This window comes from Pagrus major, chromosome 1 (genome assembly GCF_040436345.1).
Source record: "Pagrus major chromosome 1, Pma_NU_1.0".
NCBI classification, from domain to species: domain Eukaryota; kingdom Metazoa; phylum Chordata; class Actinopteri; order Spariformes; family Sparidae; genus Pagrus; species Pagrus major.
This window is the reverse complement of record NC_133215.1, coordinates 14,857,029-14,882,960: the sequence shown is the minus strand read 5'-3', so window position 1 is coordinate 14,882,960 and position 25,932 is coordinate 14,857,029. Positions and strand designations below refer to the sequence as shown.

Below are 25,932 nucleotides of genomic sequence, written 5' to 3'. Positions count from 1 at the left end.
ATTTTTGATCTAGTAAAACTGGTAGAACATAAATCGACTTGAAAGATGTTTCAGACATGCTTCAGACTACTTTTAACTGGATTCAGACCCCTCATCTAATAAATAACTATGAATGTTCAATATTTGGTATCATGTAACATACAAACAAGGCCTCAATGACACTTATTCTGTTAAATATCCGCCGGAAGTGTGCTTCCTGCGGCTTACACTACATCAAGTACATGATTAAACAGATATTATCTCAAACGAAAACAAAAAAAGATGGTTAAAAAAACTGTTGCATCCTTATAAAATATCCAGGGTTACATTTTGCGTGTGAAAATGTACTTTTAGGTGCCTCTTCACAATATGAAGACGGCGCTCTTATTCTGAAGGGCGGAAGTGGATTTGAGCGTGTCGCTCCGCGCAGGTTCCGACATGGGAGGAGTGTTGTGAAGTCGAGCTGTTGGTTTCCTAAACAGTCGCTGCGGAATAACATTTATGTAAAAATGAACGTGTTCACACAAAACGGAGGGAGCGTATCAGTTGCCAGCTGTAAACGTGTTTGAGGAGGTCAGAGGTAAATATCGCACAACTTTTCCCCTATGCTAGCCTCCGTAGCTACCTAGCGACAACGTCCTAGCCTAGCCTGCTAAGCTAGCTTGCTAACTTTAGCTAACCAAGTTCATCAGTTCGTTAACTAATAATATAGCTCGTGTTCGCCGTTTGGATCAGCGGTGATGTGAAAATACTTTCGACAGAATATTTTTTTTGTATTTCACGGACTGCTCAATTAATATCAGCCCTTATTTCAAAATGTTTACCGACACTATCGTTTCTCACTTTTTGGGAGGTAACTAGGTGCTGTACTAGCCGAGCCTGCTAAGCTAACAAACCGAAAACAATAACGCAGTTGAAGGTGACGAAGGACCAAAAACAAGTATCAAATCAAATGATAGGTTTATACTAACGTGGTCTTTTAAGTGGTGACATGTCTGTCAATATTAGCGATAGATGAGTGAGACATTTTCAGGGTTTAACATGGACAGCGACCTAATATAACGTCAGGACCGCCACAGTACCACATAAGGTTACGTATCATGGATTGTCACAACGTTGTCATATAGTACCATCCGTTGTCTGTTCGAGTTAAGCACCAATTCCTGTTATTTACTATACTCTCTTCACAGTGACAAGCAGTTAGGCTACCTGTCAAAACACGATTTTCTTGTCGTTATTATAAGATAGGTCATATATGGAGAGAGTAAGGACATGCAGGGTGTTGAATGTATGCAAGTTAGATATGCATGTTTCTGAACTGTTTACATTTTGGAGAGGAGACAGTAATGTTCATGTAACAGAATGAGCTGGTTTATCACGACAAAAATAGACATAACAGTTTTGTCCATAGAGAAACGTATATGATGTGTAGAAAATAATTGTTTGAAGACTTATTTTAATGTTATAGTGATGAGAAAATGTTCATGATAACAAGAAAGTAAACAGCAGCAGGTCATAATCATCCACAAAGAATCTGGTGCATACTGTATTTGGAAAAAATAGCATTTTTGTTCTCATGTGCAGAGCAGGTGTACTAGAAGTTAAAAAAAACATTATCAATACAGTGTAATGTGGTCATATCTCTATGTTTGCCTTACCATTCTGATTGGGTAAGTATGACAGTTTCCCATTTCGTAAAAATTTAAACCCTATGTTTTTTCTTCTTCGTCAGATCATGTCAGCAATCAAGATTGCCCTGCAGCAGAGCCAGAAGAGTGGCAAAAGGAAAACCTCTAAAACAATGTCTGCAGAGGTGTCACCAGACTCCAAGTGTCCCATCTGTTTGGACTCGTTTAACAACATTTCTTACCTGGACCTCTGCCTGCACAAGTTCTGTTTCCGCTGTATTCATGAGTGGTCCAAGAACAAAGCTGAGTGCCCTCTATGCAAGCAGCCGTTTAATTCAATCTATCATAGTATAAAATCAGAGCAAAACTTTAAGAAGTATGACCTGCAGCCGGTGGACAATGGCTCTTTTGGGACTTTTGGGGGAGTGCGCTTTAGATACCGCACAACTCTCACTGGAGTCCATCGACAGATGCAGGGAAGGACCTCTACACCTCCAGACAATGGAGTTATGTTTGAAGCCTCAACAAACCATCCCCAACAGCCACAGGACCGTTACATCCGGCGCATGATGATGAGGTTGGCAGCCAAGAAGAAAGCAGCGAGTGAAGGGAGGGCAGTGAACCGTATCAGAGAGCAGGAAATGGTCAACTTCAGGAGGGAACTGTACCGACAGGGGGTGAGGGTGAGGAATGTACGCGATGGCGGACGCTGCCGAGACACCTCAGCTGAATTCTTCAGAAGAAATCCTGCCTGCCTACATAGACTGATCCCCTGGCTAAAGAGAGAACTCATAGTGCTATATGGGGCCCATGGCACTTTAGTCAACATAGTTCAACACATCATCATGTCTCGCATTACACGTTTTGACATGGAGGATGGAGCTATTCAGGAAGAGCTCCGGCCGTTCCTCCAGGGGCGCACAGAGCACTTTCTGCACGAGTTCATCAGCTATGCAAAGTCCCCCTACAATATTGAGGCCTATGACCAGCATGCTGTCTACGACTGCCCAGCCCCTTCCTCTAATGAAGACAGCAGCTCCAACTCTTCCGTAATAGCCATCTCGGAGGATGAGGAACACTCGGTGGAGTTGGATACTCCAGGAAACTCCACATCTACTCTGAGCCACTCTATGTGGGACGATGAGACGCCTGGGCCATCATATTCTACGACAGCAGAGCAGAGCCGAGCAGAGTGTCTGTCAGTCCTCGACTCGGACTCGGACAGCAGTTCAGAGGAGGAGACACAAGAGTTTGGGGCTTCGCCACAGCAAATGAGTCCTTTAAACCAAACCGATGTGACTCAGGCTGAAGGTCACAAAGATGATTGTTTGTCTTCTGACAGCGATGACTGTGTCATTGTAGGTTTTGTTAAGCCGACAGCAGATCGGACTCCTGAGCTGGTTAAGCTCTCCTCCGACTCTGATGAATCTGCCTGTGAAGATACTAAAGAAGTGCCGCTGCTACCTCAACACATCCGCTTCTCCAGTCTCAGTCCCGTTGCATCACAGAGCAGCGATCGAAGCGGTGCTGGACAGACAGAAAATGTAGAAACAGACCGCTATCATCCATTGGATACAAAAGAAAGATGTAGCTCCTCAACATCTAGCAGGCACAGGAAGTCCAGTAAGTCAGACAGAAAAGACACGGATCGAAGATTTGATGGTAATGACGGATCTAGAGAGAAGCACTGGTCAAAGGACAGAGCCCATAGGAGAAGAAGGTGGTCAAGAACTGGAGAGAATTGGCACTCTAGCAAGAGCCCAGTAGTCTCCCACAGCAGCGTCAGCACTCTGTCCAGAGAAAGTGGTTATTCTCACTCCAGTGGCAGAGACTTCTACTCAAAATGTGACAGTAACTATAAAAGCAGGGATGGTGATCACAGCTATCAGTCATATAGGCATTACAGCCAAGAGAGAAGTGATAGTGGGATACATTACACAGAGAGACGGTCCTACTATTACAGTAGCCGCAAGTACTCAGATCAACACTCGTACTCTCGCTCCAGGAGCCACAGCAGGGATTCACGGAGACGGGACCGGAGGCATTCTCGATCTAAGTCTTATTCCAGCAGTCGCTCCCCTTCTGCAAAAAAGAGATCTCACCATGACAAGCCTGGTGGAAAGAGGAAATACAAAACAAGGCATTTGGAAGAACCGTCAGAAAACGCACTTCCCAACTCACATGCCGAAGGTCACTCCCCCGCGTTGTCAACAAAACACAAGAAAAAGAGCAAAGAGAAACGGCGTAAAAAATCCAAAGAGAGGTCAAGAAAGACTAGCAGGAGCCTCAGTGTGGAGCTCGTCAACGAGGGAAACTCGAGCGAGCGAAGCAAACGTCACCATAAGAAAAAGAAGAAACACAAGAAGAAAAGCAAAAGGCACAAGAGTAGTGAACGCAGAGAGAAGGGCTCACCCTCGGTCATTACCATTGACAGTGACAGTGATTCTGCTGCTAACGACGGTGTCACCCAGGCCAGCAGCACTAACCAGGACAACCTGATGGACAGTACCACAGATGACCCACTGGCCACTGCCTCTCCCTCCTCCAATGCGTAGTTAAATTGAAATTCCCGCTGTGTGGGTTGGGAACTGATGGCTTTACCCTGAGCTGCTAATGCCTGCAAGCAGTATTTTAGATCAAAATAAAGATTAATATGTTGAAGGTCATCATCAGACCTTTTAAAGGATATGATGAATACACATATCCCTTTAAACACCACCATAGGTATTTTTTACTGTGACAAATCATTGGACGCTGTTTTTCATGACAGACACAAATATCTGTGTTGAACTGGAGAGTATTCATCATTGGTTAAAGGACCGTTTAAGACCATCTAGGTTGAGTTTCTTGACTGTGTTGTCACCGAAAAGCATCCTATTTTACGTTCAAGGTGCCACTGTGTACATGGACTAATGGACTAATACTGTTCACACATCTTTTCTAAGTGTCAATAGATATTCTTGAAATTAATTTTCTTTAATGGATTTATTTCTAAGGTGCTCTCAGGGATATTGTTGATTACAGTGATGTTAGTTGTTAATATAAGTCAGCTATATTCTTGAGATAAAACAATTTCTACCTGCGGCTCACCGAGTAATACCTGTTATGGATTTCAGAGTGGGTTCTTTTGTAATGGATTTTATTTAAAATAAATTGTCATGAGCATATGTGATGTGCCAATTAATTAATGTTGGTTTTTTTTGTTAATTTCATGTAGGTTGTATTGTGTTGATTTCATATTAATAATAACCAGTGGCCATACGTTTGCCAACTGTAATCGGAGTTCAGCTCGACTAAAGCTTTGTTCATTGTTTCAACTGCACAAAAATTGCAGTCAAGTAGCTGTACTCTAAGGTCTCAGGTATATTATATATGTAATATATCTAAATATAAAAATGTAAAAATAATGTTCAAATTAATTGCGATCAAAGTAAGACATGAAGAGTAAAAAGTTCAGCGAGAGAACAGCTTGTAAATGAAAGTAAAATAAGGATATACTGTAGTAATAAATATATATCCTGAGATGTAAAGAGGTCGTAAACAGGAAGCAGGTGTAGACAGTGCAGTAGAATATGTATGTACAGTAAATGTAGGTATATTTTAAGTGTGGCAGTAGAAGTAGCACTAGAATGATGTAGTCAAACTTGCTGGTTGCGTAACAGGCAGTGCAAATGTGCTTGCAGACTGTTCTTTATATATTCTGTAATATTTATAGAACTGCTACGTATTGAGGATTGGTGTTTCCACACAGCACACAGGTGACATGGTACACTGATCTTGATACTAAACTATTAAAAAACAGTTGCTATAGGGTTGTGACAGAGATGAGAGAAAGGGAACAGTGGCAAAGGCCATACGTCTGTTTTTGAATAGGTTAGTTTAATACTACAAATCACACACAATATTATTTACAGGGCCACAGGTCATTTCTGAAACATCGTCTTGTGTTTTGGATTTCAGTGTGCAGTTTCTTCTACTTTCCAGCATCCATTTTTATTATAATATGAAAGTCAGTTATCAACTTGGTTGAGACAGGCAATGAGGACACAATACACGGTTATTTAAGTCTCATAGGGGTGTGGTAAATATTGTTGGATGTGCAGAATAAGCTGTCTTCTTCACTTTGGTTGTTAGCTACAAAAATACTAACAGCTAAAGCAAACTGTCTGTTCCCACAGAAACAGTATATAAACTCAATATATAATATATTATTGATAAAATATAAATATTTATTCTGTCCATAACTGAATAAAAAAACTGTCCTCAGAGGAAAATAAGGTCCCCAGAACACTGTTTGAAGCTGTTGTCCTTTATGGTCAGTTTGTTTATTAAGTTTATTCAGTCATCAAAACAAAGAGTGTAGATTGTTTAGGTATAAAAAGAAATCAGTCAATGAAGATCTTACTCTTCTGATTAAAATGTCTTCCCCAAAACTACACAGTGCACCTTTTAAGGTAAATAAGTCATTTGTTTTGGAGAGAAACGGTCAGCAGTGCAAGTACAAGGCGCAAACATGCTCTTATTTTGAAGGCGCGCATATCAAACAGGAAAAGAGTGACGTCCGCGTGCTGGCGGATGTTAGCGGTTGAGGCTATAAAGCGTCTTCCTCACAAGTTAGCCAAATTTACACTTTTACAGGGAAGAATAGTTTCAACATGGCCTCCGCACTGCCTATAAAGGTAATAACCTAACATCTAATGTCACTTGAGAAGTCTTGCTGTCGGAACACGGTGCGTTTGAACGGGGGGGGCAGAGGGAAAATCAATGAGAGCAGCTAGCTGAGTAAGTTAGCGTGTTTAATGCCAGATGTGCAGCCATGATCAACCTGGAAGTGCGGGAAAAGCTCTTAGCTGTTAATCTAGGTGCTGTATCGTAGGCAACTGGACTTGTTTCAGTTTCTTCAAGAAAAGTCCAGTTGCCTACGATGCAGCACCTAGATTTACCATGACTGAGAAGCTTCATCAACATCTTAGCTGTTAGCATGGCATTAGCAAAGCTGTACTCACAATGTGCAGCCCTCAAACTAAACGACTGTGGCTGAATAACACAAGCTAACCTGTGCATGCTAACTGCAGGGCTGCTGTAGTTGTACTGTAAAGTAGCTAAAGGTGAACCATCTCAGGTACTGTTAATTTGGCACGTGGTCTGCAGCGTTGACTCGCTCCACGTGACACCTGTCAGCAGGTAGTTAAACAGTGGTGGAGTAAAAATAGCAGGTCCACACCTACCACACCTTACACAAATACAAGGATTATCAGCTGAAGTAGCCTGTCAGCTGAATATATGTCCTGGTTATATAAGACGTTTGGCTCTTTCTCAGTTTTACATTCACACAAACAATGCACTAACCCATCAAGGTGTCATCTGTAGATAAATAGATTTCCAAAACTTGGCTGTAGTATGTTTTGTTTGTAATCAAAGCTGCCGAAAAAAGTTAGAATAATCACGATTATTCTACAGATATTGCGATTGCAGTATGATTCATTGATTAGTGGGAATGATCATTTTTGCATCACTGTTTTCATTTTCCCTGAAAAATATCATGAAGATCATGATCATGTAACATTTGTTGGGGTGTGTAACAAACCTAACATGTTTTCTTACATCTGGAGAACAGGATATGTAGGACCGGGCATCTCTGCAGCACTACAGTACTTCATTATACGCCTGGCCATATTGTGATTCATGTCATAATCTGTTGATGATTTTCTCACACTCTTCATTTAGATTGGAATAATCGGTGGTTCAGGACTCGATGATCCAGATATCTTGGAGGGAAGGACTGAGCGTTATGTTGACACACCATATGGAAAGGTCAGTTGTGTTTTGTGAGGTCTTAATTGGGGGCGGCAGTAGGGTAGCTGGCTCAAGTCCAGCACAGTCCACAGTACGGAGTTTGGACTGGTAGCTGGAGAGCCAGTTCACTTCCTGGGCACTTCTGAGTTACCATTGAGCAAGGCACTGAACCCCTAACTGCTTGAAGCGCCAACTGTGTGGCAGCTCTATGACTCTGACATTACTCCACAATTAATGCATGTCTATATGTCCTGACTGTGTGTGCATTTGTATGAGCAGTATTTAGTAATGAAAACAACAGTTAAAAAATTTAATTTCCACATTTTATTTTTCCTTCAAGAACTTCTTCTAATATCTTTCTTGCCAAATAGAGCAGTGTGTACTGGTGCTCTGGCCTATTTTACTAGCAAATGATACCTAACAGTAGTGTTTTTATCTATAATTGGATTATTCTGCTCTTCTTGGACAGCCATCCGATGCTCTTATCCTGGGGAAGATAAAAAACGTGGAATGCGTGCTTCTTGCAAGGTGAGAAAGGGTATATATTATAGTTATAAATGGTAATTATATAGTATTCTACCTTACTTTAAAATGTGACTTATGAAAATGTGATCTGTTAGCACCATCTAGTGGAAAAACCTTGCACTTACGGAGCACTATTCATTCCCTCAGTCTAATAGCAAAGTGCAAGTTAAATGCATTTTCATGTTTCTGACATTGACCTAAAAATCAATACAAACAATGTATAATGGATCATTCTTTTCCCTATACTCAGGCACGGGAGGCAACACACTATAATGCCGTCCAGTGTGAACTTCCAGGCCAACATCTGGGCATTGAGAGAAGAGGGCTGTACACATTTGTTGGCTACTACGGCCTGTGGCTCACTCCGTGAGGAGATTCAGCCAGGAGACATCGTCATCATAGATCAGTTCATTGACAGGTGAGTGGGTTGTGACCACAACAGATAATTTATGTGTCTTTCCACATACTCTTAAGAATGTATATGAAACAGAGAATGTCAAATGATTTAAATTGTAATCTTAATATACTTTATGTTTTAAAGTTATTATCCTTTGTTTTCAAAAAGTGGATATATGTTTATACCAATTTACAGGTATTTATCACTTTTTTTGTTGGCCATATGTGAACCGATTGTAACGTCTCTCTCAGTTGCCTATACAAACCTGTGGATGATTTTGTTTAAGTTTTTTAAAGCTGCTGGACTGTGGATTTCTTTGTGAAGGACTCGGGCCGGATTATCTGCGACAGTCCAAAGGATGTGACTTTATGCACCTTCTCGAGTGCCTCGTCTCAGTTCCTCTCCCCGCTTTGCTAACAGAGAGCAACAGTAGCTAATGTTATTTTAGAAATGGTTTCCGCAAACATGAGCAAACAACCAGCTTCCAGCACAATACAAAACTTCCACAGAGCCCCTTTAAGTCTATCCAATCGCATTCATTTCTATTTGAGACCCTTAAATCATATATCTGCCATATTTTTATTAACACTGCTATTAAAATACAACATTCATGTCATGTCATCATCTGACTTCGCACAGGGGAAGTATATGACTGTTTATGTAAATGGGTTGATTGTTTTAGAGGGATTTAGGGGCAGAAATTGAATATGATATTGGCTGAAATGGAATGTACCATTCATAATTATGCTTTAATTAATGTATAATCACAGGGTCCAGCAGCCTAGAACGGACAAACAAAAGTCTGGTTCTAGGGAAGACTTTCATGACTTGTAATGGCCACTGTTGGGGAGAGTGAGGCGATCTTTAACCACACCACTAGATGCCACTAAATCCTATACACTGGAGCTTTAATGTGTGCCCGTAAATAGTTTTATCCTCTGTTAAAGGTTTTGGTTGGTTGTTACCCGATCAAGATTGTACAGGAGGTTTGTTGTGCAAACATTCAAGCAATTTCCCACACATCTCACTGACAGGATTCAAGTTACTGTGTGACAAAAGTGTCCAGATATCTGAGTGAGGGAGGGAGGGCTTGACTCACCACAGTTGACACTTTTATCAAAGCAAATATGTGTTTTACTATCACGTCCAGTGGGAAGACTTGTTAACCCCTTTCTGACTTTTTGTTGAGCTCTCAAGTGTCACCTTTTGCTTGGTGAGAATTGAGACAATACACGCCAATATATAATGACTTATTTTCTGGAGCATGAACTTTCCAAAGAGAGATTATTCTGTGTAAACATTCAGGTTTCCTTCCTGTCTGTCTCAGGGTTCATTTAATGTATCACTTTCAATGAGTTGTTGGAATTCCAGCGTTCAGTTCTCATTCAAGTCACTGAGCTAACACCCACTATCACCTTTAAGTGGCTGTAATGGAGAGCGCTTGTTCACACAGTGATGTGCTTTCCCTCCCTAATTTTGGAGTTTATTATCAAAGGACACATTATGCTAATTTTTGGTTAATCACTTTTGTTGGGTTACTGCTAGAATAGGTTTAAAATATTTAATGCACAAAAAAACACACCAGTTTTCTCATACGGCAGCACGATAGTCCCCTTCTGTCTGAGACCCTCTTTTAACTCCCGTCTCTTTAAGGCCTCCCTCCCAAATACCCAGTCTGCTCTGTTTGGTTAGTTCACACACGCCTGAGCCAGCACCGCTCACCATCTCTCTGGTTGGCTCCGTTGCGTTTTCAGCTTCCAGTTATCTTGACTTTTACTGTGAATATAGTTATATATTAGCCAAATGTGTGACATGGTGACGAAGTGATGTCAAGAAGAAGAGTTAAAGGCGGGACTGCTGATGAGGCGTTTCAGACACTTCAGCAGCTGTGTTTTCTGTGGGAGATAGGAGCTACCGTTGTTGTTACTTGGGGCTTTTTAACTTTCAAGACCTTTTACATGCACAAGAAGCTATATAACTGAAGGAAAGGGAAAAACAGAAAAAGCATCATAGGTCTCCTTGTCCAATAAAATAATGATTTAAGGTTAATATTGAATGTGGCATTGTGGTTTTGATACTGAGAGCTGACCCCAAATTAACTAGCTTGACTAATTCCATGTGACTATCTGTAATAAATACCAGCTGCAGCAGAACCCTTGTAAATAATCTTGTATTTCTGGGTTATAATCACTGGAAAGTAACACTCAGAGTTAGTCACACTTGCTGGTAAACCTAAGAGTATCTTTTTCATTTATTGACATGGGAAAACTCAGCAGAGTGTGACCTCCAGGCATATGCATATACACTTTCTGTGTAGCACGACCCTGTGGGTGTGTTGTGCTCTCTGTTAGCTGATTGCACAAATTCCATTAAATAACTCGATATGTGCAGTTTAAATAGGATGGCTTATTTGTTACCAACGAGTTGGCATCCAGCTGGTTAAACTGCCTTCTCACAGTTGTGCCACTGTGTTCTCCAGTACACTTATAATCGCCTCCGTCACGCTGCCTGTGGCTGTGCTGTGGCTGTGTTGGTGAAGCCGATGAATGGCTCAACTAGTACCTACATCAAGTGAGCACAGACAACATCTATTTATCAGAAATGAGGAAGTTTCTTGTTGGGACTTGTTCAGACTTGTCCAACAGCATGTGACAACATGTTTTCTCAAGGCACTCACTGTACAGTGTCTCACTGTAATGACGTCACAATTGTTATGTTAGCTCTGGCTGCATACTTTTTCTCAATGTCAACACGTTAGTGCTGCTGGCTTTGTCCAGTTTGTTTTTTGTTTTCAAATTCACTTTGTTTAGTACTACAGTTAATCTTGACATCTGATTAATAGTGCTTACTTTGCTCTTACTGACCAAGTGGCATCTCAGAATCACTGATATCTCTATTTAAAAAGTATCAGTATTAAAAACACACTTGAATATTGGATTATCATGAAAAAAATTAAACCTTGGTCTTTCAAGTGAGGAGCCGGACTTCATTGATCTTGGAAGTGTCACCGTATAGATCTCGTTATCATTTGTCCGTTGCAGATTATTTTTGCATTTTAGGAATAATTTGAACAGCTGATAATTATAGACTGTGAGAGCCATTATTTGCAACGGCCATTCTGAAATCACATTGCTAATGAAATGCCAGGCCAAGATAACTCGATTTTATAGCATAAATAGGCATTGTCCTCTACTCATAGTTTATATCTCACACACTGTTTCTTTTTGCAGCAGGGTGGAGCTGCAGCTGGCTCAAACTATTTAAACACTGAGTTAAGTCTTCTACTGCCAGGGTTATGAGTAAGAGATGGGGTTGGGCATCAACTTTAAAGATTACCGTCAATGGAGAGATTCATATTTTAGATGTTTGAGATAATTGTGGTATGACTAGGTAATCCCTGGGAAAAAGGAAGAAAACCAGAGTTATGCCATAGACAAGCCCTTTTTTCCCTCGTTAATTTCTCTTTTGGGAGAGAGTTTTCCTTATCCAAATCAAGGGTCTGAGGACAGAGGGTGCTGTATGCTGTGCAAATTGTAAAACCACTTGATGCGACTTTACATGACTAAATTATTTTCGATTACATAATGATCTGCATACCTTTCACAGAACTGAACATACTAAATAGAATTCAGTATGTAGCAAACAAGCTGAAGAGATGCAGGAAGACACAGAATCTTGAATTTTCTCAGGTCACTGTGCTAATTGAGTCAGTCTCTTGTGGTCTCCCGACCCGTCTCCATACAGAACTGAAGGGAGGCATGCTGGCGCCGTGCCTGGTGGAACTTCACTGACTCAGCACAGCTGTGAATTGAACAACCATTGTTGTCGAGGTGCAAGAGACCAGGCTGCTGCTGCTGGTGTCTGTTAATGCTTTTATTATAGCCCTGGAAAGCTGTGAAAGGACTTGTTCATAACATGTTAAATAGTTTAATGATGGAGAAATTCAACCACTCTGATAAACATAAAGTTTATCACTAAAACTGTGGCTGCTTTAGAAGATTTTAAACGGGCTAATTGTTGAGATTATGTTTGTGACACTAATTACTATTGCTTAATGCTTGGTTCTTGAAATCAGTTTTAGTCTTTTAGTATTTCGAAGTTTTTTAACTTCTTCAATCTGACACGTCTGCATCTGAATTGGCCTCATGTTGACAATAACTGTCAGTACTTCCTGTTTACTTCTCTGTCCAGGACTACCAAGAGAGCTCAGACGCTGCATGATGGACAGCCTACCAGTCCCCCAGGAGTGTGTCACATCCCCATGGCTGAACCTTTCTGCAACAAAACCAGAGAGGTGAGTCCTTAAGTACCACATATCCCTTGTCATTCAGTCACTACCCTGACACTTTGTTTTTGTCTCTTTGTTTCTATAAAACGTTGGTCTCAAATGAAACATCTTCACTACTGAAATGTGACCCCTGCTGCTGAATTAATTTAGGAGAGGAGACATGAGAGAAGAAGAAGGAGGAGGAGAGGAGGAGTGGAGATGGCTGCATTTCCTCTTAACTAACGTTTTATGATTTGCGCAATGGACACTTCATATCTATGTCAATTAACACACGTGCTAGTAAAACATATAAACAGAAAAGAGAGGACTCCTTCTTATAATTTTAGAAACGTTCTATTATTTTGCACTGTCACACACTTGTTAATAAAGCTAAGAAACACAGTTTAATAACTTTAGAAACTTAAGTTAATATTTTTTGCTACTGATGCTTCATAGTCAGGTCAGTTCACACACATAAAGAATTAAGCATATAAACAAGGAACTTTGCACCTACCTGAATATGTCTGCTCAACGATTAAAACAACAAGCGTCGGGTAGATGTCAACACTGAGACAAGCAATGCTGAACACAGATTCATGATTATCATTCTCGCAGAAGGGGAAAAAAAACTGTCCTGCAATTTCACGTGAGCATCGCACAGTAACGTTACAGCAAACGCAATAATTTGATAGGAATGACGTTACGCGAGTAAACACTTACCTGGATGAGGCACAGGTCATCATTGCCTGTGGTGTAAAACAATTAGTTGGTTAGAAAATGAAATACATTTTTTCAAAAAGAACTGACTTTGAGATCACAGTTGAGTAGATCCATAAAAATGTTTTTGTTCCTTCATCACCGCAGGGTAGAGATTGTTATGAATGCATTATAACTGTGTCAACAGTTCCCCCCCTCCTCTGTCACTGGCCTTTTGGAGACGGTTACTAACGCTCTGTCCTGGTGCAGGTTTTGGTGGAGGTGGCGCGGACCCTGGGGATTAAGTGCCATGTGCGAGGGACTATGCTGACAGTCGAGGGGCCCCGCTTCTCATCGCGGGCTGAGAGCCTGATGTTCCGCCAGTGGGGTGCCGACGTCATCAACATGACCACTGTGCCAGAGGTGATCCTCGCCAAGGAGGCCGGCTTGTGCTATGCCAGCATCGCCATGGCAACAGACTACGACTGTTGGAAGGAACATGAGGAGGCGGTGAGTGGCAGGCTGGAGGTCTTAACACTCGGTTTTTATTACCTTGATGTCTCTGCTGTCCTTGTTTGTTTGTGCCATGTGTGAGTCACTGTCAGCAAAGAGTGATGCACGGTTGCTGCACGTTAGGTGATGTGACTTCTTTCCTATTCTGTTTGGACTGTATTCCTGACTATAGTTTATTCCTTTTGGCTTGACAGATACCATCCAAAGGTATCTGTTCATTCTCATCAGAACTTTACATAGTTGTTTACTTCATATGTTCATTCCATTTTATTCATCCCTCTACTGCTTAGACCTTCTCTCTGGGATTTGCCCTCCCTATTTTCCCTTTTCCTCCTAATCAGACAGCTGATTTTCTAAACTGTGGCCAAGGTCCCTTTAGCCAGTGATATAAAATAAGGTCAAGGAACCCCTGAGGATCTATGACACATTACCAATGGCTCTGCAAAAATAATCTCTTCAGATAAAATTGTGCTGAGCCATTAAAATGTGCAGGTGTGGGCCACTTGTGCCAAAGTATGCAATAAAACAATTATTGCTCAATTATCCCCTGTCCTCCCACGTTAACTCAGAGTTAGTCTTTCTACACAGCACATCAGGGCAGTAATCACTGCTCTTTATTTTCTTTTGAATGACTTTTTTTTTTTTTTTACAACCATGGATAGACTATAATAACTAGCTTGTTTTCTCTTCACTTTTTTCAGATGGAAGATTTTCTGAGTTGTGCTTCTAACAAAACAACCTTGTTCACTGTTAACTGTAGTGATCAGTGTCCTCATGCAAACAGGAAACGTTTGTGTGCATGAGGTCCTCCTCACTTTGTGCTTCAGATCGTTCTATTTTTGATCACTTTATGCTGATTTATTATGGGGGAGTCCTTACTGCTGCAGCCCAGGCCCTTTGCTGCAAGCCATCCTCTCTCCCTCTCCTGCCTTTCCTGTCTCTCTAATATCACTATCATATAAAGCAGAAATACCAAATAGAATAATCTTTAAAAGTAATAATAATTCTATAAATAGTTACACATTGTTTTGGGCATTAAGTCATGTCTGACTCACTGGATGTAGACTGTTGGTATAAGCCTGTTTCTGGCAGCCTTTTTCTCATACATGTGTATGTACACTTTTTTTAAATCCCCTTCTCTACGGGAAACGACAACAACCTCCAAACTAGCAAGCTACATGTTGAAAAAGGCAAGTTACCATAACCTGCTCGCTAACGGTTTTTACATATACCAGCTGGCAGTTTTTACCATTTAGCTCTTTTAATGCCAGGACTTGCCTCCCCTTGTGTGAGTGTTCCATCAAAACTAGTTCCCCCTCGACACTATTTTGCAAGGGTACCATCACCTTTCTCAGGTGCTGGCTATGCCAGACTAGGGGTGTAGATAACCAGTTTCATCACGATATGATATGATATGATATGATGTGATATGATATCATTTCTTTGGTCAACGGTACAATATTCACCATTATCATAATGTCTGCCACGATCTGATTTCAACTCATTTCAGGGCCCTGCGATCAATATGAGACAATGTCATATTTTTCATTTAACAATCAGTTGGCCATATACTAATAATAATAAAAATGATAATAATAATAATAATGATAGCGCTGTTTCAATGTTTAGGAAGGTGCTTTGACAAAAGGTGACACAGGCGCTACAGAAATGTCTAAAGGTGTATGACAAAAATGATATGGATTGATATTTTCACATTGCTTTGATGATATATGATCGTTGACCATTGAATCGACACATCAATCCGGATCAATGGATTCTTGCACTCCTAAGATATGATGTGTACTTTTCCAGGATATTTAATGAAAACAAACAAACAAATAACAAGCAAACAGACATAAACAGCCAAAATGATGTTTGGTCAGGATAATAAAAATGAACTTTTTGATCACTTTTAGGGCAGTCCTGTATGAAGTTTAACTTTTCTTTCTTGCTCTCAGCTGATTTGCAGAAGTATTGACTTGTAGGCGAGATCAGAATAACAAGGCTTCTTTCATGATAAGTTTCAGTCGCTTCAAGTAACATTTTGAGCTTTCTACAGTTTTTAAAGTTGGTACATCACTAAAACATTACATTTTTAAGAAAAGAATAATGTTCCCAGACCAGAAATTAGATTTCTTTTTGTATGATGCGTTCTCAGCAGAGGTTTTTTACCATTTGTGCTCTGCCAGCAGACTACAGTATCTGTGGCTTCCAATGGCTTCCGAGTGACCTATGCTCTGTGTCAGACACTCTGGATAGTGCAGTTGATATACTGCATGTGGGCGAGTTTCGGCTTATTTGTCACAGATCCAGCCAAACTCACAACTCCACTTCCGAGTTCCTGCAGCTGACCTCTTCCCCCTCCTGTTGCAGAACACTCGCCACATCCTTCCGCCCCCCCCTTTCTGTCTACTCCCTCCCAGCCTCATACTACCTCCTGGCCTTCTCTCCCCCCCCCCCTTCAGTCAGCTTGCCTGCCAGCCTCCGGTGGAAGCCCTGCCAGAGGAGGTTGAGTCACACTGAGTCATCAGCTTCACTGTCTTCATCCTGGCAAACACCACAAAAACATGAATCTAGTCAGCGAGTTTGACATGAAAACAAAGCACTTAAGGAAGGAACGGGTTAATGAAGGTTACAGGAGGTAAACACGAGCGCAGGACGGAAGTAATGTCGTAACTTTCTGTGCTGTACACTGTATGTCTGGCTGAGTAGTTACCACATAATATCATGCAGATAAACGTAGATATTTTATCTTGAACATATGACTCAGGCCTCCATTTTACAGCAGATGAATAAACATGCTTTTTGCAATGTTTTGATTTTTATTTCCCCTCTCTTTGCAGTGCTGAATAATATGAATACTGTGATGATTGCCAGTGTCCAAGACATGGCAGGTGAAACGGCTCAAGACTAAATGCTTCATTAATACCACATAATGAGTCACATGGAGTACAAGGCACAGCTGGCTACATTAAAAACAGTATACTGATCCTCACATCTGCACTGATGTGAAGTGTTTTTTATGTTGGCTAGTGTTTGTGTGGCTGAGATCTGATTGTGATTTGGTTAAACTGGAGATGAAACTAACAAACTTTCACCAGCTCATCCGGTTGGCCACGACTGAACTGGAGTTCTGCTTGACATCTGTGCAGTAACATCTGCTTTTTCTCGAAATGAAATGGGCTTTAAAGTAGGCCTGGGTGATAATTCAGTGTTATTGTTTATCGAATTTCAGATTCTTCAGACTGTGCTCTGTTGTACAAAAGTCCCTCGTACAAGTCCAATTCTTAAGTAAAAAAAATGCATTACTCGTGTGAAGAGTAACAGTTCATTTTGCAATTGAACAGACTTTTTTTAAAATAATTTATTTTAGGTCCTAAATTTGCCATGTTTTGTACTTACTATATATAAATTGATGTTGAATAAATGTATCTTTAATGCTGATGTACACACAGTAACACGTTTTGTTACATCTTTTGATAAAATCTAAAGATTTCACCCTCATTGTTGTCAGTTTTCCCAACATGGTATTGAATATCAAAAAAAACATTTTTTTTCTTTTTTTTTAAGGTATCCTAAAGAAATGAGAAATTCCAGTGTTGTGACAACACTATCGCCCTGCCCTAATTCAAATATCATTCAGCCTGGTAACACAGAATGATGTTATTTAATAATTAAGCTATTTTGCGTATTATCACAACACTTTTTTTGCTTCCTGTGTCATTTAACTGCATTTCTTACATGTGAATGTCTCACCCAAACCATGAACTTTTCCTTAATCTAACCGAGTAGTTTTGGTGCCTAAACCTAACCAAACTTTTGACAACATTACCCACATGTTTATTTTTGTTACCATGACGGCAGTCACCTGACAAACATGACCTGACTTTGACCGTTCTTGCATGTCCAAAAAACCCGCTGTTAAATGACTCACTAAAAGCTTAAACTGTGTAGACATGACAAAACGGCGTGCTATTTCTACACCATCCCATGATATCACAGTCTATTAGATTGCTATCACAGCGTTGCCATAGGATACTCACATAAATATCTTCATAATGTGCCTCACTGCTGAAAGTTTTATCATTTATTATCTCCCTGTAAAAGTGTAAACATGTAAACTGTATGTTAATTCTGAAAGATGTATAAACACATCTGATATTCAGGTCTGATTTTACATTGCTGATTCCACACAATGTGCTTCACAGTGCAAATATTCTTTTAGCATCTGTAAGGATACATGTGAAAGTACATTTTCGGGAAATACAAAGTGACTGAGTCTTTTATAGGAAGTGAAATTTGTGTTGCTGTACAGGATTCTTACCACACGGCTGCTGCTTTTTTTCCTAGGTCTGTGTTGACAACGTGCTGAAGACGATGAAGGAAAACGCCAACAAAGCCAGCAGCATCCTGCTAACTGCAATACCACAGATTAGTCAGATGGATTGGGCTCAGACAATGAAGACTTTGAAAGTAAGTTGTCAACTTTATGATGATTCATTTCCATTCAGTAAGTCTTTAGAGAAGTTGTGAAAGAGGGTCTGTTTACTTTTTTCAGCTGGGTATCTTGAACTGAGATCTAATATATAATTATGTATTCGTCTCACCCAGCCACCTCCTTAAACTGTGAGAATAATCAAACCGTCTGGAGCATGACCGCTCTCTAAACACAGCCTGTTTAAGAAGGTGGTTATTACCGTTATTATCATGAGGCACAAGAGAGCTGATGACAGTTACCTCCATGAGCGAGGCTGACTCACTGTCATTGTGCACCTTTTGTGCTATTAAAAAGTAAAACTCAGCTGGTTTAACTTTGAGTGGAAGTCTGTATTTAACAGAACTGAGCATGAAAACACACATATTACAGTCTTGACTCATTAAATTTAGCAATTGTGTATATAAATGCGGGATTAAAGGATAAGTTCATCCAAAAATAAAAATGTAGCATTATCTACTCACTCTCGTGCCGGTGGAAAAGCGGTGTGAAGTTTTGTTGTCAAAAAAAACATTTTTTGGAGCTTGACAGGAAAACAGCGTTGCAGCATTCTCCTAAATAACTGAAGTAGATGGGGGGCTGGGAAAAAACCCCAAAACAATCCTAAAATGGCTTCATACAGCTGATCCGGTGTAATCTATAGTCCAAATTGATCTGAAAAGACATTATTTACACCCTCGACACAATTGAGCATGTGCACCCACTTTAGACAGGGCACATGCTGACGCTTTTAGCTTAGCAGCTAAAGTGAAGATTTCGGCTTTAATAAGGGTGTAAGTTACGTCTTTTCAAATTAATTTGGACTCTCTGGGCTTCTGGACACTTGGATTATGCCAGACCAGCTGTATGGAACCATTTACGTTTCTTTCAGTTGTTTTTTTAAACACTTAGAAACAAGTCCCCATCTACTTCAGTTGTTAAAGGGAATGCTACAACTCAACTTTCCATCAGCATGAGAGTGAATAGATAATGACTAAATTAAACGTAGGGAAGGCGATTCTGGAGAAAGATCGTTGATTGTTGAGTTTTATTCCAAGATTGTCAAATTCTGATGCTTCGGGCCCGAAATCCTAACCCAAAGCGTTGGTATTTGACGACCTGGGAATGCGACTCAACACTCAACTATCTTTCTCCAGAATTGTCTTCCCTAACTTTTTCATTGCACTTCAGGAAGACACGTGTTTTTAGACTGGGTACATCCTTTGCATCCATTTTCAACAATAGTTTTGAATGTATTTGAAGTACTTCGAGGATACAGGAAGGTAAGTAATTACATTTCTATTCAAAACTTTTAAATATTTGCTCATTATTAATTTGTTGCATTAATGCTCCCTAATATTTATTTTTTAATATGTATTTTTCTATCCCTAACACATTAGTTTGTAATAACTTTTGGAAACAGATTTTTAATTTTTAATTTATGCAGTATGTTTTTGTCATCGACTGTCTAACCAAATTAACTTACCTTCTGGAAACTTTTGGCCTCGGCCTGCCCTGAAACTAATGCTAGTCAACTTTAACACGATCTGTGTAGTTATTGTTGTCTTATAATCGTGGACGTACATGGAAAATGAGCTGTCTTGTTTCTTCTGTTACAGTCGATGGCACAATCTTCAGTAATGTTACCAAAACACTGAGAAAACAATGGAGTAGAAAACGTTCACGGATCCCAGACACCTCCCGCACCGACACGGACAACAGACTCAACCCTGCCTGTGGATTTGTCATCAGTGAATCACAAGAAAGTGCCTCACATAAATATTGCATGTGCTCTGTCTTCAGCTGGAGTTTCAGTGTTTTTCTTGACTCAAAATACACACATAACCCACCCCTCCCTCTTCCTACTGATTCACAGGTCACGATTTTTCTCTGGAACACTCATCAGTATCATCAGTCCAGCAGGTGTTTCCTGATGTTTTACGTACGAAACCACTTGAGATCAAAAAAGATTTTAAGTCTACTAAGAGTATATTAATAATTGTGGATTTATATTTTTTGTGATCTTTTCAAATTTGTATTTGCTGCCTGTAAACCACTGGTGTCTTTATTGCCATTAATGCAGGTTTCAATCCAAATGCTTTGCAAGTGTAGCACATGAAAACTTTGTTACAGCCTTAGGAACAATTAATATCCCTATAAATGTCAAATCTGATGTCTTGAACGTTTGTTGTATTTACTCAAGTAGAATCTCTTCAGTGACTGGATACATTCCAGCTAGTTAGGCTATAAAATCTTGTTATTAACACTGGCATGTTTACATCTTTGCTTATTTGAGCACATTTTTTATATTTTGTGAAGTACTTTCATTTTTGTTTTAGATTCATTATGGTTATATGTGATTCATGAATTAAAACCCATCAGTGTTTTACTTTTTATATACATGTATTTGACAGCATTTGTCGACACTGACGGAGATGAAAGACTTTTTTTGCCAGCCTGACATGTTTGACCTACTGCAAGATGAAAGCTTATCCTTTCAAGTCAGAATGAAATCAGCCTTTTATAGGAGTATTGGGACTTCCTGTTGCCACTCGTGTTTGCTGCACCTCAACACACACTGCACACAATCTAAAAACGTTTGGTCTTTTTGTATTTCCTCTTCTATTTCCGTTTGTCTTGTCTCAACGATATGAATGCTGCATACACAGCATAAAATCACTTAATGAAAAAAAAGTGGTATTTTATTTTATTTTTTTTTAAGTTAGTAAAATCTACATGGTCTTTTGCAGATTAGATTCTGTGCTAAAAAGGTTAATGTGCAATAAATAATGGGAATTAGTAAAAGAAAAAAAAAAAGGTTTACAGTAATGGTGCATTTACGCCCCTCTGACTTGAGAGTTCAGATTTGAATTACTGATCTTGAGGCATGAATGTCTTTAGAGAGAGAAGCTTGTCAATGGTTTCATTGAACAGTGACCTCCACATAATTATTGTTGAGATAAAAACAGCCTGCAAAACTCCCATTTCAAAGGAGATCAGTGTAATTTATGCGCCTCGTGGTTTTGGGAACTTTTCTGCTCATCTCAAATCTTACTTTGGTTTCATAAAGCCATAAAAAAAAAAACGGCTTTGCATAAACTGAATGAAGCAAATGTTTAACTAGATGCACATCCTGTTTTATGAGTCACGTTGGTGTATTATATTGTTTTTCTCGCTGTGGTTCTCTTCGCAGCAGTGCGCTGTGCGGTATTATCTCTTAAAGGCTGACGTCCTTTTATACCTAATTCAGTTTTATACAAAATTATTCTACAAAAAGCTTCTGTCACCCTATAGATTATAATATTTCAAGTGTGTACACGCATGTTTTAGTCCCATCTGAATTGACATGTCGCCTCAAACATTTCACGGAGAATGAATAAATTATTACATCAGCGTTGATCTTATTTGCGTGTTGAACTGAAGTTGCCCGCAGCCTGTTTACCATGCGGTGTTAAGGAAATACACTTAGCCTAGTCTCTGTCAATAACAAAAAAACTCATTTAATAACAAAAGCAAACCCGAAGAGGAGTCGGCTAACAGAAAGTAATTTTGTCGCCCAGGGGTGATTTGCTCATTTAAGCCGTTCAAACTCCCAACTGAAACAAACTCACACGATCATCGACTGATTCCGTTTTTTTTATTTTTATTTTATTTTTATTCTCTGGTACCTAATCCATCCATCACACAATATGTGAAGCACAACAATATTATCTTTGCGTCTAACCTCAAAACACTTAAAATAAATGTTACATCTTTAATAAATTGCATCATGTCCGAGGTGAGTATCACATGTACAAACTCCGAGCCTCTGCAGAATAATGCTCAAATAATAGTGCGTCAAATGTGCAAAATATTTTTTTGAATGGCTTTTACGTTATTTGGTGAAATATCTGACATTGAAAGATATTTAAAAACACGGTTATCACCTCATAGGTTTATGATGAAAATGATCCTATTTTAAAAATAGCCTACAACGTTGTAGAAATACAATAGTAAAACTGTACACTTTATAAGTGAGATTCTGTACAGGCTTATCGGAATATTTCAGTGGTACAACGGAAGATGTAAAAATAACAAATTGTACTAATGTCGCCGTAAAAGCAGTCCTGAATAATCCGCCAGCCTCGGTTTACATCAGCATCGAGGCTGTTATTGTCATGACAGCGACCCTTCGTCCTATAGATAACCCTGATTTCGTTAGAAATAAAATAATGATGTCTATACAGCATAGAAGACAAATAAATAAAAACGTATTTTACAGCAAAACAGTCAAATGTGCATAATTTAGGCTGCAGGCCTCACCAGGCCCCGTTTTTTTCCCTCAGAGCTCCGAGTCCCCGTTCACCACAAGCAGCAGGAAACAATCTCACACAGACTCCAGAAAAGCAACCACGTCTGCGTGGCCGTGTTCACCGGCCAAGTCCACAGGCCGACAGTTTGCATTGTCCCTGGCCTGCGGGTCAGCCTGGTACTCCACCAGCAGCCGCACAGTGTCCAGGTAGCCCGTCCTGGCCGCGTCGTGCAGCGGGGTGGTCCCGGTGCTGCTGTCCCCCACGTTGGGATCCGCTCCGTGGTTCAGTAACACCTTCGCCACCGGCGTGCTGCCCATCATCATCACCTTTATAACGACATAAACACATTTACACACGTAACGTTTTAAAGACAGAGAAATAATCAGTCATTTATGGTTAATACCTTATAAGGAATATTATAGAGGCGCATTTAGGAGCAGAGTATGGATGGTAAAAATAATTACTTCATTGTCACTTCTTTATTAATGTGCATGTCGCATTACGAGGACTGAACCAGGGCTATAAAAACCAGGGTGAAGTATTACACTACATGAACCACAATTAACTTTAGTTGAACTTATATTTCAGAGTAGGTGTATGAGAGTAAGAAGCATTATGTGTCACTGAACGCACCAAAACAATGTGTGCAGTGCGCAAATGAAATCCCGTGTGTAGACATAAAGAGGCTCGTTATTACAAATGTAGTTTCGTTTTCTTTAATCTTAAAGAGAAAAGATATTTTATGAAACTGGCACGAGAGAGAAGGAGGGTTGCGTTTTTCCTCGTTGCAGTCGGATCACTTCAAATTGTGGATTTGCATTTTGACAGCCTCTTCAATAAAGTAAGAGAAAATGAACACATAAAACACATTTTCTGCTTTAAGATTGTGTGCCGTGGTGCAGTAATGTTATTTGTGCTCAGGCGACGCTTATTTTAGAGATAAAGACATGAAAATGTGTGTGGAAAAAGATTTAGCACATTTCCTGAGTGAGTTGTGATGACCTGGACGCGTTATTACAACACCAATATTCCCACTTTTAACACAACCTCATGTTAAGATGACCCTCGCCTAGATATTATTTAAACAGGTCGTTTTCAGCTCGATTAAAAAACAAAAACAAAAGCGAGAAATGATAATTACGCAGCAACAACATTCAACATATGAGCTGTGACCTGTGCAGTCGTCTTAATGGCTCCAAACAAACTTACAGTTTCGTTTCATTTGGCTTGATGAGATTTATTTTAGCGCACTTTACCTCTAAAGTAAAGCTGCGAGGTGTTTTTCCTCATTTAAACAAGCAGAAGTTTGATCCCGACGGGGCCGCGCGTCATTTCCACATGCGTTGTTTTTTTTTTTTTTTTTTAAGTTAATAAAACATGTTATAGCCCGGTTTCAAATATCTCCCCTCCACTTTTGGCACTGCGTATTGTCATGTGAAGAGGCTGATGATGTTAACTCTGTCCACGAATCACATTTTTAGTGCGTAAAAACTTGCTTCTCTCGGCCGATGAGGAGCATCTGGTGACACTGACCTGGAGAGCGGTTCGTCCAAAACAGTTGAGCCCGTTAACTTCAGCTCCGGCCTGCAGGAGATACTCCACATCTGCGGTGTTTCCCTTCGCTGCGGCTGTTGTCAGATCATCCTCCAGAGTCATTGTCAGCCCCGCCGATCTGCAGCGATAACCCGTGTGACAGATTGCTTTGACAGGTAGCCTGATGATGCCTATTTGAGGAACAAGAACAGCTCTAAAAAAACACACACACGCGCGCCGCAAAGCGCGTTTTGAACAATCACGGCCGGGTGTTGGTGCGCCGCCTCTTGTCTTCAACCATCCGAGAGATCGTCAGCTCGTCCGGGCCGGAGGCTGTCTGGGTCGCGTAAGTAAAGCGGGCTTACATCGCCTGTCCAGCGCTCAGTCGGTGTGTATGCCTAGACTTGTCTGTATTTTGAATGGGTGACGTCATGGTTGGTGCAGTGGCGCGATCGTGCGCATGCGCTGCTGTACTGCTCTTCGACGCTTCCACCCTGTTCCTCCTCGGCGGCGCTCATCTTGTGCTGCTGAGATGGAAACCAGCTTACTCCCGATAAATGCGAAATTTAAAAAAACGCAGCTCCCCGGGAGTTTGGTTTTTCACGGAGAAATTCAGCGGCGCACGTACGAAGGCCAAATGAATGCCTCAACTCATTCAGAGTCTTAAAGAAACATTTTAATCCTGGAAACAGAACTTGACTCAAAATAGCTCACTGAAGATCAGTGTTGTGAAAAGTCCCCAGAAGTCATGCTTTTTAAAAGCAGAGATATGATTATAAAATAAAACTTTAAAAAGTGAAAGTCACTCATACAAATAGTCTCAAAGCATCTGATATAAAATGTACTTAAGTGCACAGAAGTATAAAAAGTACATGTAAAAGTAAAATGCATATATTTGCATATACTATGAGTCGACCTGGCTGATTATTGAATCTGATACTCAGCATTTTTCTGATTATTGATATCAGTGTTTTTTTGTATTTTATTGTTTAAAAAAAAAAATCTAAACAGTATGCAATCTGCAAAGTATCTAATAACTAAAGTGTTTAAATAAATGTAGTGTAAAAAGTGTGTTATTTGCCTCCAAAATGTAGTGGAGTGGAAAGTAGCAGAAAAATACTAAGTACTCGAGTAAAGTACAAGTACCACAAAATGTTAGCTACTTAAGTACATCCCATCACACCCGAAGGTCAGTTTTAGCCCTGCATGATATTGTCAAAATATTATATTGACAGATATTGTGATTACAATATAATTTAGTGATGTCACTCAGTGGTTAAGTGATGCATTGTGGGAAATGTAAGTCAAAACATTCAAAACATTACCCACAATACAATCTAGCCACAGGGTGACATCACTGGAGGCAGTTTACCAGATTACATGCAGCTTCCTCTGGAGCCACAAAAAGGCTTTATACTACTTTTTCACATAGTAGCAGTACTCCCCAAGACACAGCACACTTTAATGTAGACAACTGGTGGATTTATCCTTTAAGGCCTTGATCATTTCTCATGTTTTTCATGCTGCATATTCACAAATACATTTTCATTTAAATGAATTAAAACCAGTGGACACACACAAAGCTTTAAGCTTTTGTGGACCCCTGAGTTCTTTGAAAAAATGAATTTTGTTAAAAGCATTATAAGTTTAAAATGTCATTAAAAAAAATAGCTTGTACCAAGAAATGCTAACTAACAAATGAGATGAAATAAATTATGAAGCACCATTATGCAAATTTCTTCTCCTGCAGTGATTATCTACCCTGACCTCATACGATCCTCCCATATGCTGAAGACCACTTAATATTATATTAATATATTTTTCTCCATTGG

General features: G+C 40.0%; 3 protein-coding genes across 3 annotated transcripts; 2 read left to right on the top strand and 1 right to left on the bottom strand.

Moving 5' to 3' along the window:
• Window positions 1–396: 396 nt before the first annotated feature.
• toporsa (topoisomerase I binding, arginine/serine-rich a) lies at window positions 397–4,774 on the top strand. Its single transcript, XM_073476990.1, has 2 exons — window positions 397–559; window positions 1,712–4,774. Exon 2 carries the CDS (start codon window positions 1,715–1,717, stop codon window positions 4,160–4,162), a length of 2,448 nt encoding a protein of 815 aa, XP_073333091.1. The 5' UTR covers window positions 397–559; window positions 1,712–1,714; the 3' UTR covers window positions 4,163–4,774.
• Window positions 4,775–6,173: 1,399 nt separating this feature from the next.
• mtap (methylthioadenosine phosphorylase) lies at window positions 6,174–20,671 on the top strand. The gene is made up of 8 exons (XM_073478562.1): window positions 6,174–6,286; window positions 7,335–7,421; window positions 7,873–7,931; window positions 8,179–8,346; window positions 12,517–12,619; window positions 13,559–13,798; window positions 18,152–18,274; window positions 19,895–20,671. The coding sequence occupies exons 1-8, from the start codon at window positions 6,263–6,265 to the stop codon at window positions 19,931–19,933; spliced, it is 843 nt and encodes a 280-aa protein (XP_073334663.1). The 5' UTR covers window positions 6,174–6,262; the 3' UTR covers window positions 19,934–20,671.
• A 1,295-nt stretch (window positions 20,672–21,966) lies between these two features.
• Window positions 21,967–24,223, bottom strand: cdkn2a/b (cyclin-dependent kinase inhibitor 2A/B (p15, inhibits CDK4)). Its single transcript, XM_073474955.1, has 2 exons — window positions 24,101–24,223; window positions 21,967–22,893 (listed from the first exon to the last, which is right to left on the bottom strand). Exons 1-2 carry the CDS (start codon window positions 24,221–24,223, stop codon window positions 22,642–22,644), a joined length of 375 nt encoding a protein of 124 aa, XP_073331056.1. The 3' UTR covers window positions 21,967–22,641.
• Between the last annotated feature and the right edge of the window lie 1,709 nt (window positions 24,224–25,932).

What these genes read in the sequence shown, in the direction of transcription:
- toporsa (XM_073476990.1), top strand. Translation starts at nt 1,715, where the DNA reads ATGTCAGCAATCAAGATTGCCCTGCAGCAGAGCCAGAAGAGTGGCAAA.
- mtap (XM_073478562.1), top strand. Translation starts at nt 6,263, where the DNA reads ATGGCCTCCGCACTGCCTATAAAG. An exon ending in TTGACACACCATATGGAAAG is followed by an intron (nt 7,422 to 7,872) that starts GTCAGTTGTGTT and finishes CTTCTTGGACAG; the next exon opens with CCATCCGATGCTCTTATCCT. An exon ending in GAATGCGTGCTTCTTGCAAG is followed by an intron (nt 7,932 to 8,178) that starts GTGAGAAAGGGT and finishes CCCTATACTCAG; the next exon opens with GCACGGGAGGCAACACACTA.
- cdkn2a/b (XM_073474955.1), bottom strand. Translation starts at nt 24,223, where the DNA reads ATGACTCTGGAGGATGATCTGACAACAGCCGCAGCGAAGGGAAACACC. An exon ending in TTGGACGAACCGCTCTCCAG is followed by an intron (nt 22,894 to 24,100) that starts GTCAGTGTCACC and finishes GTCGTTATAAAG; the next exon opens with GTGATGATGATGGGCAGCAC.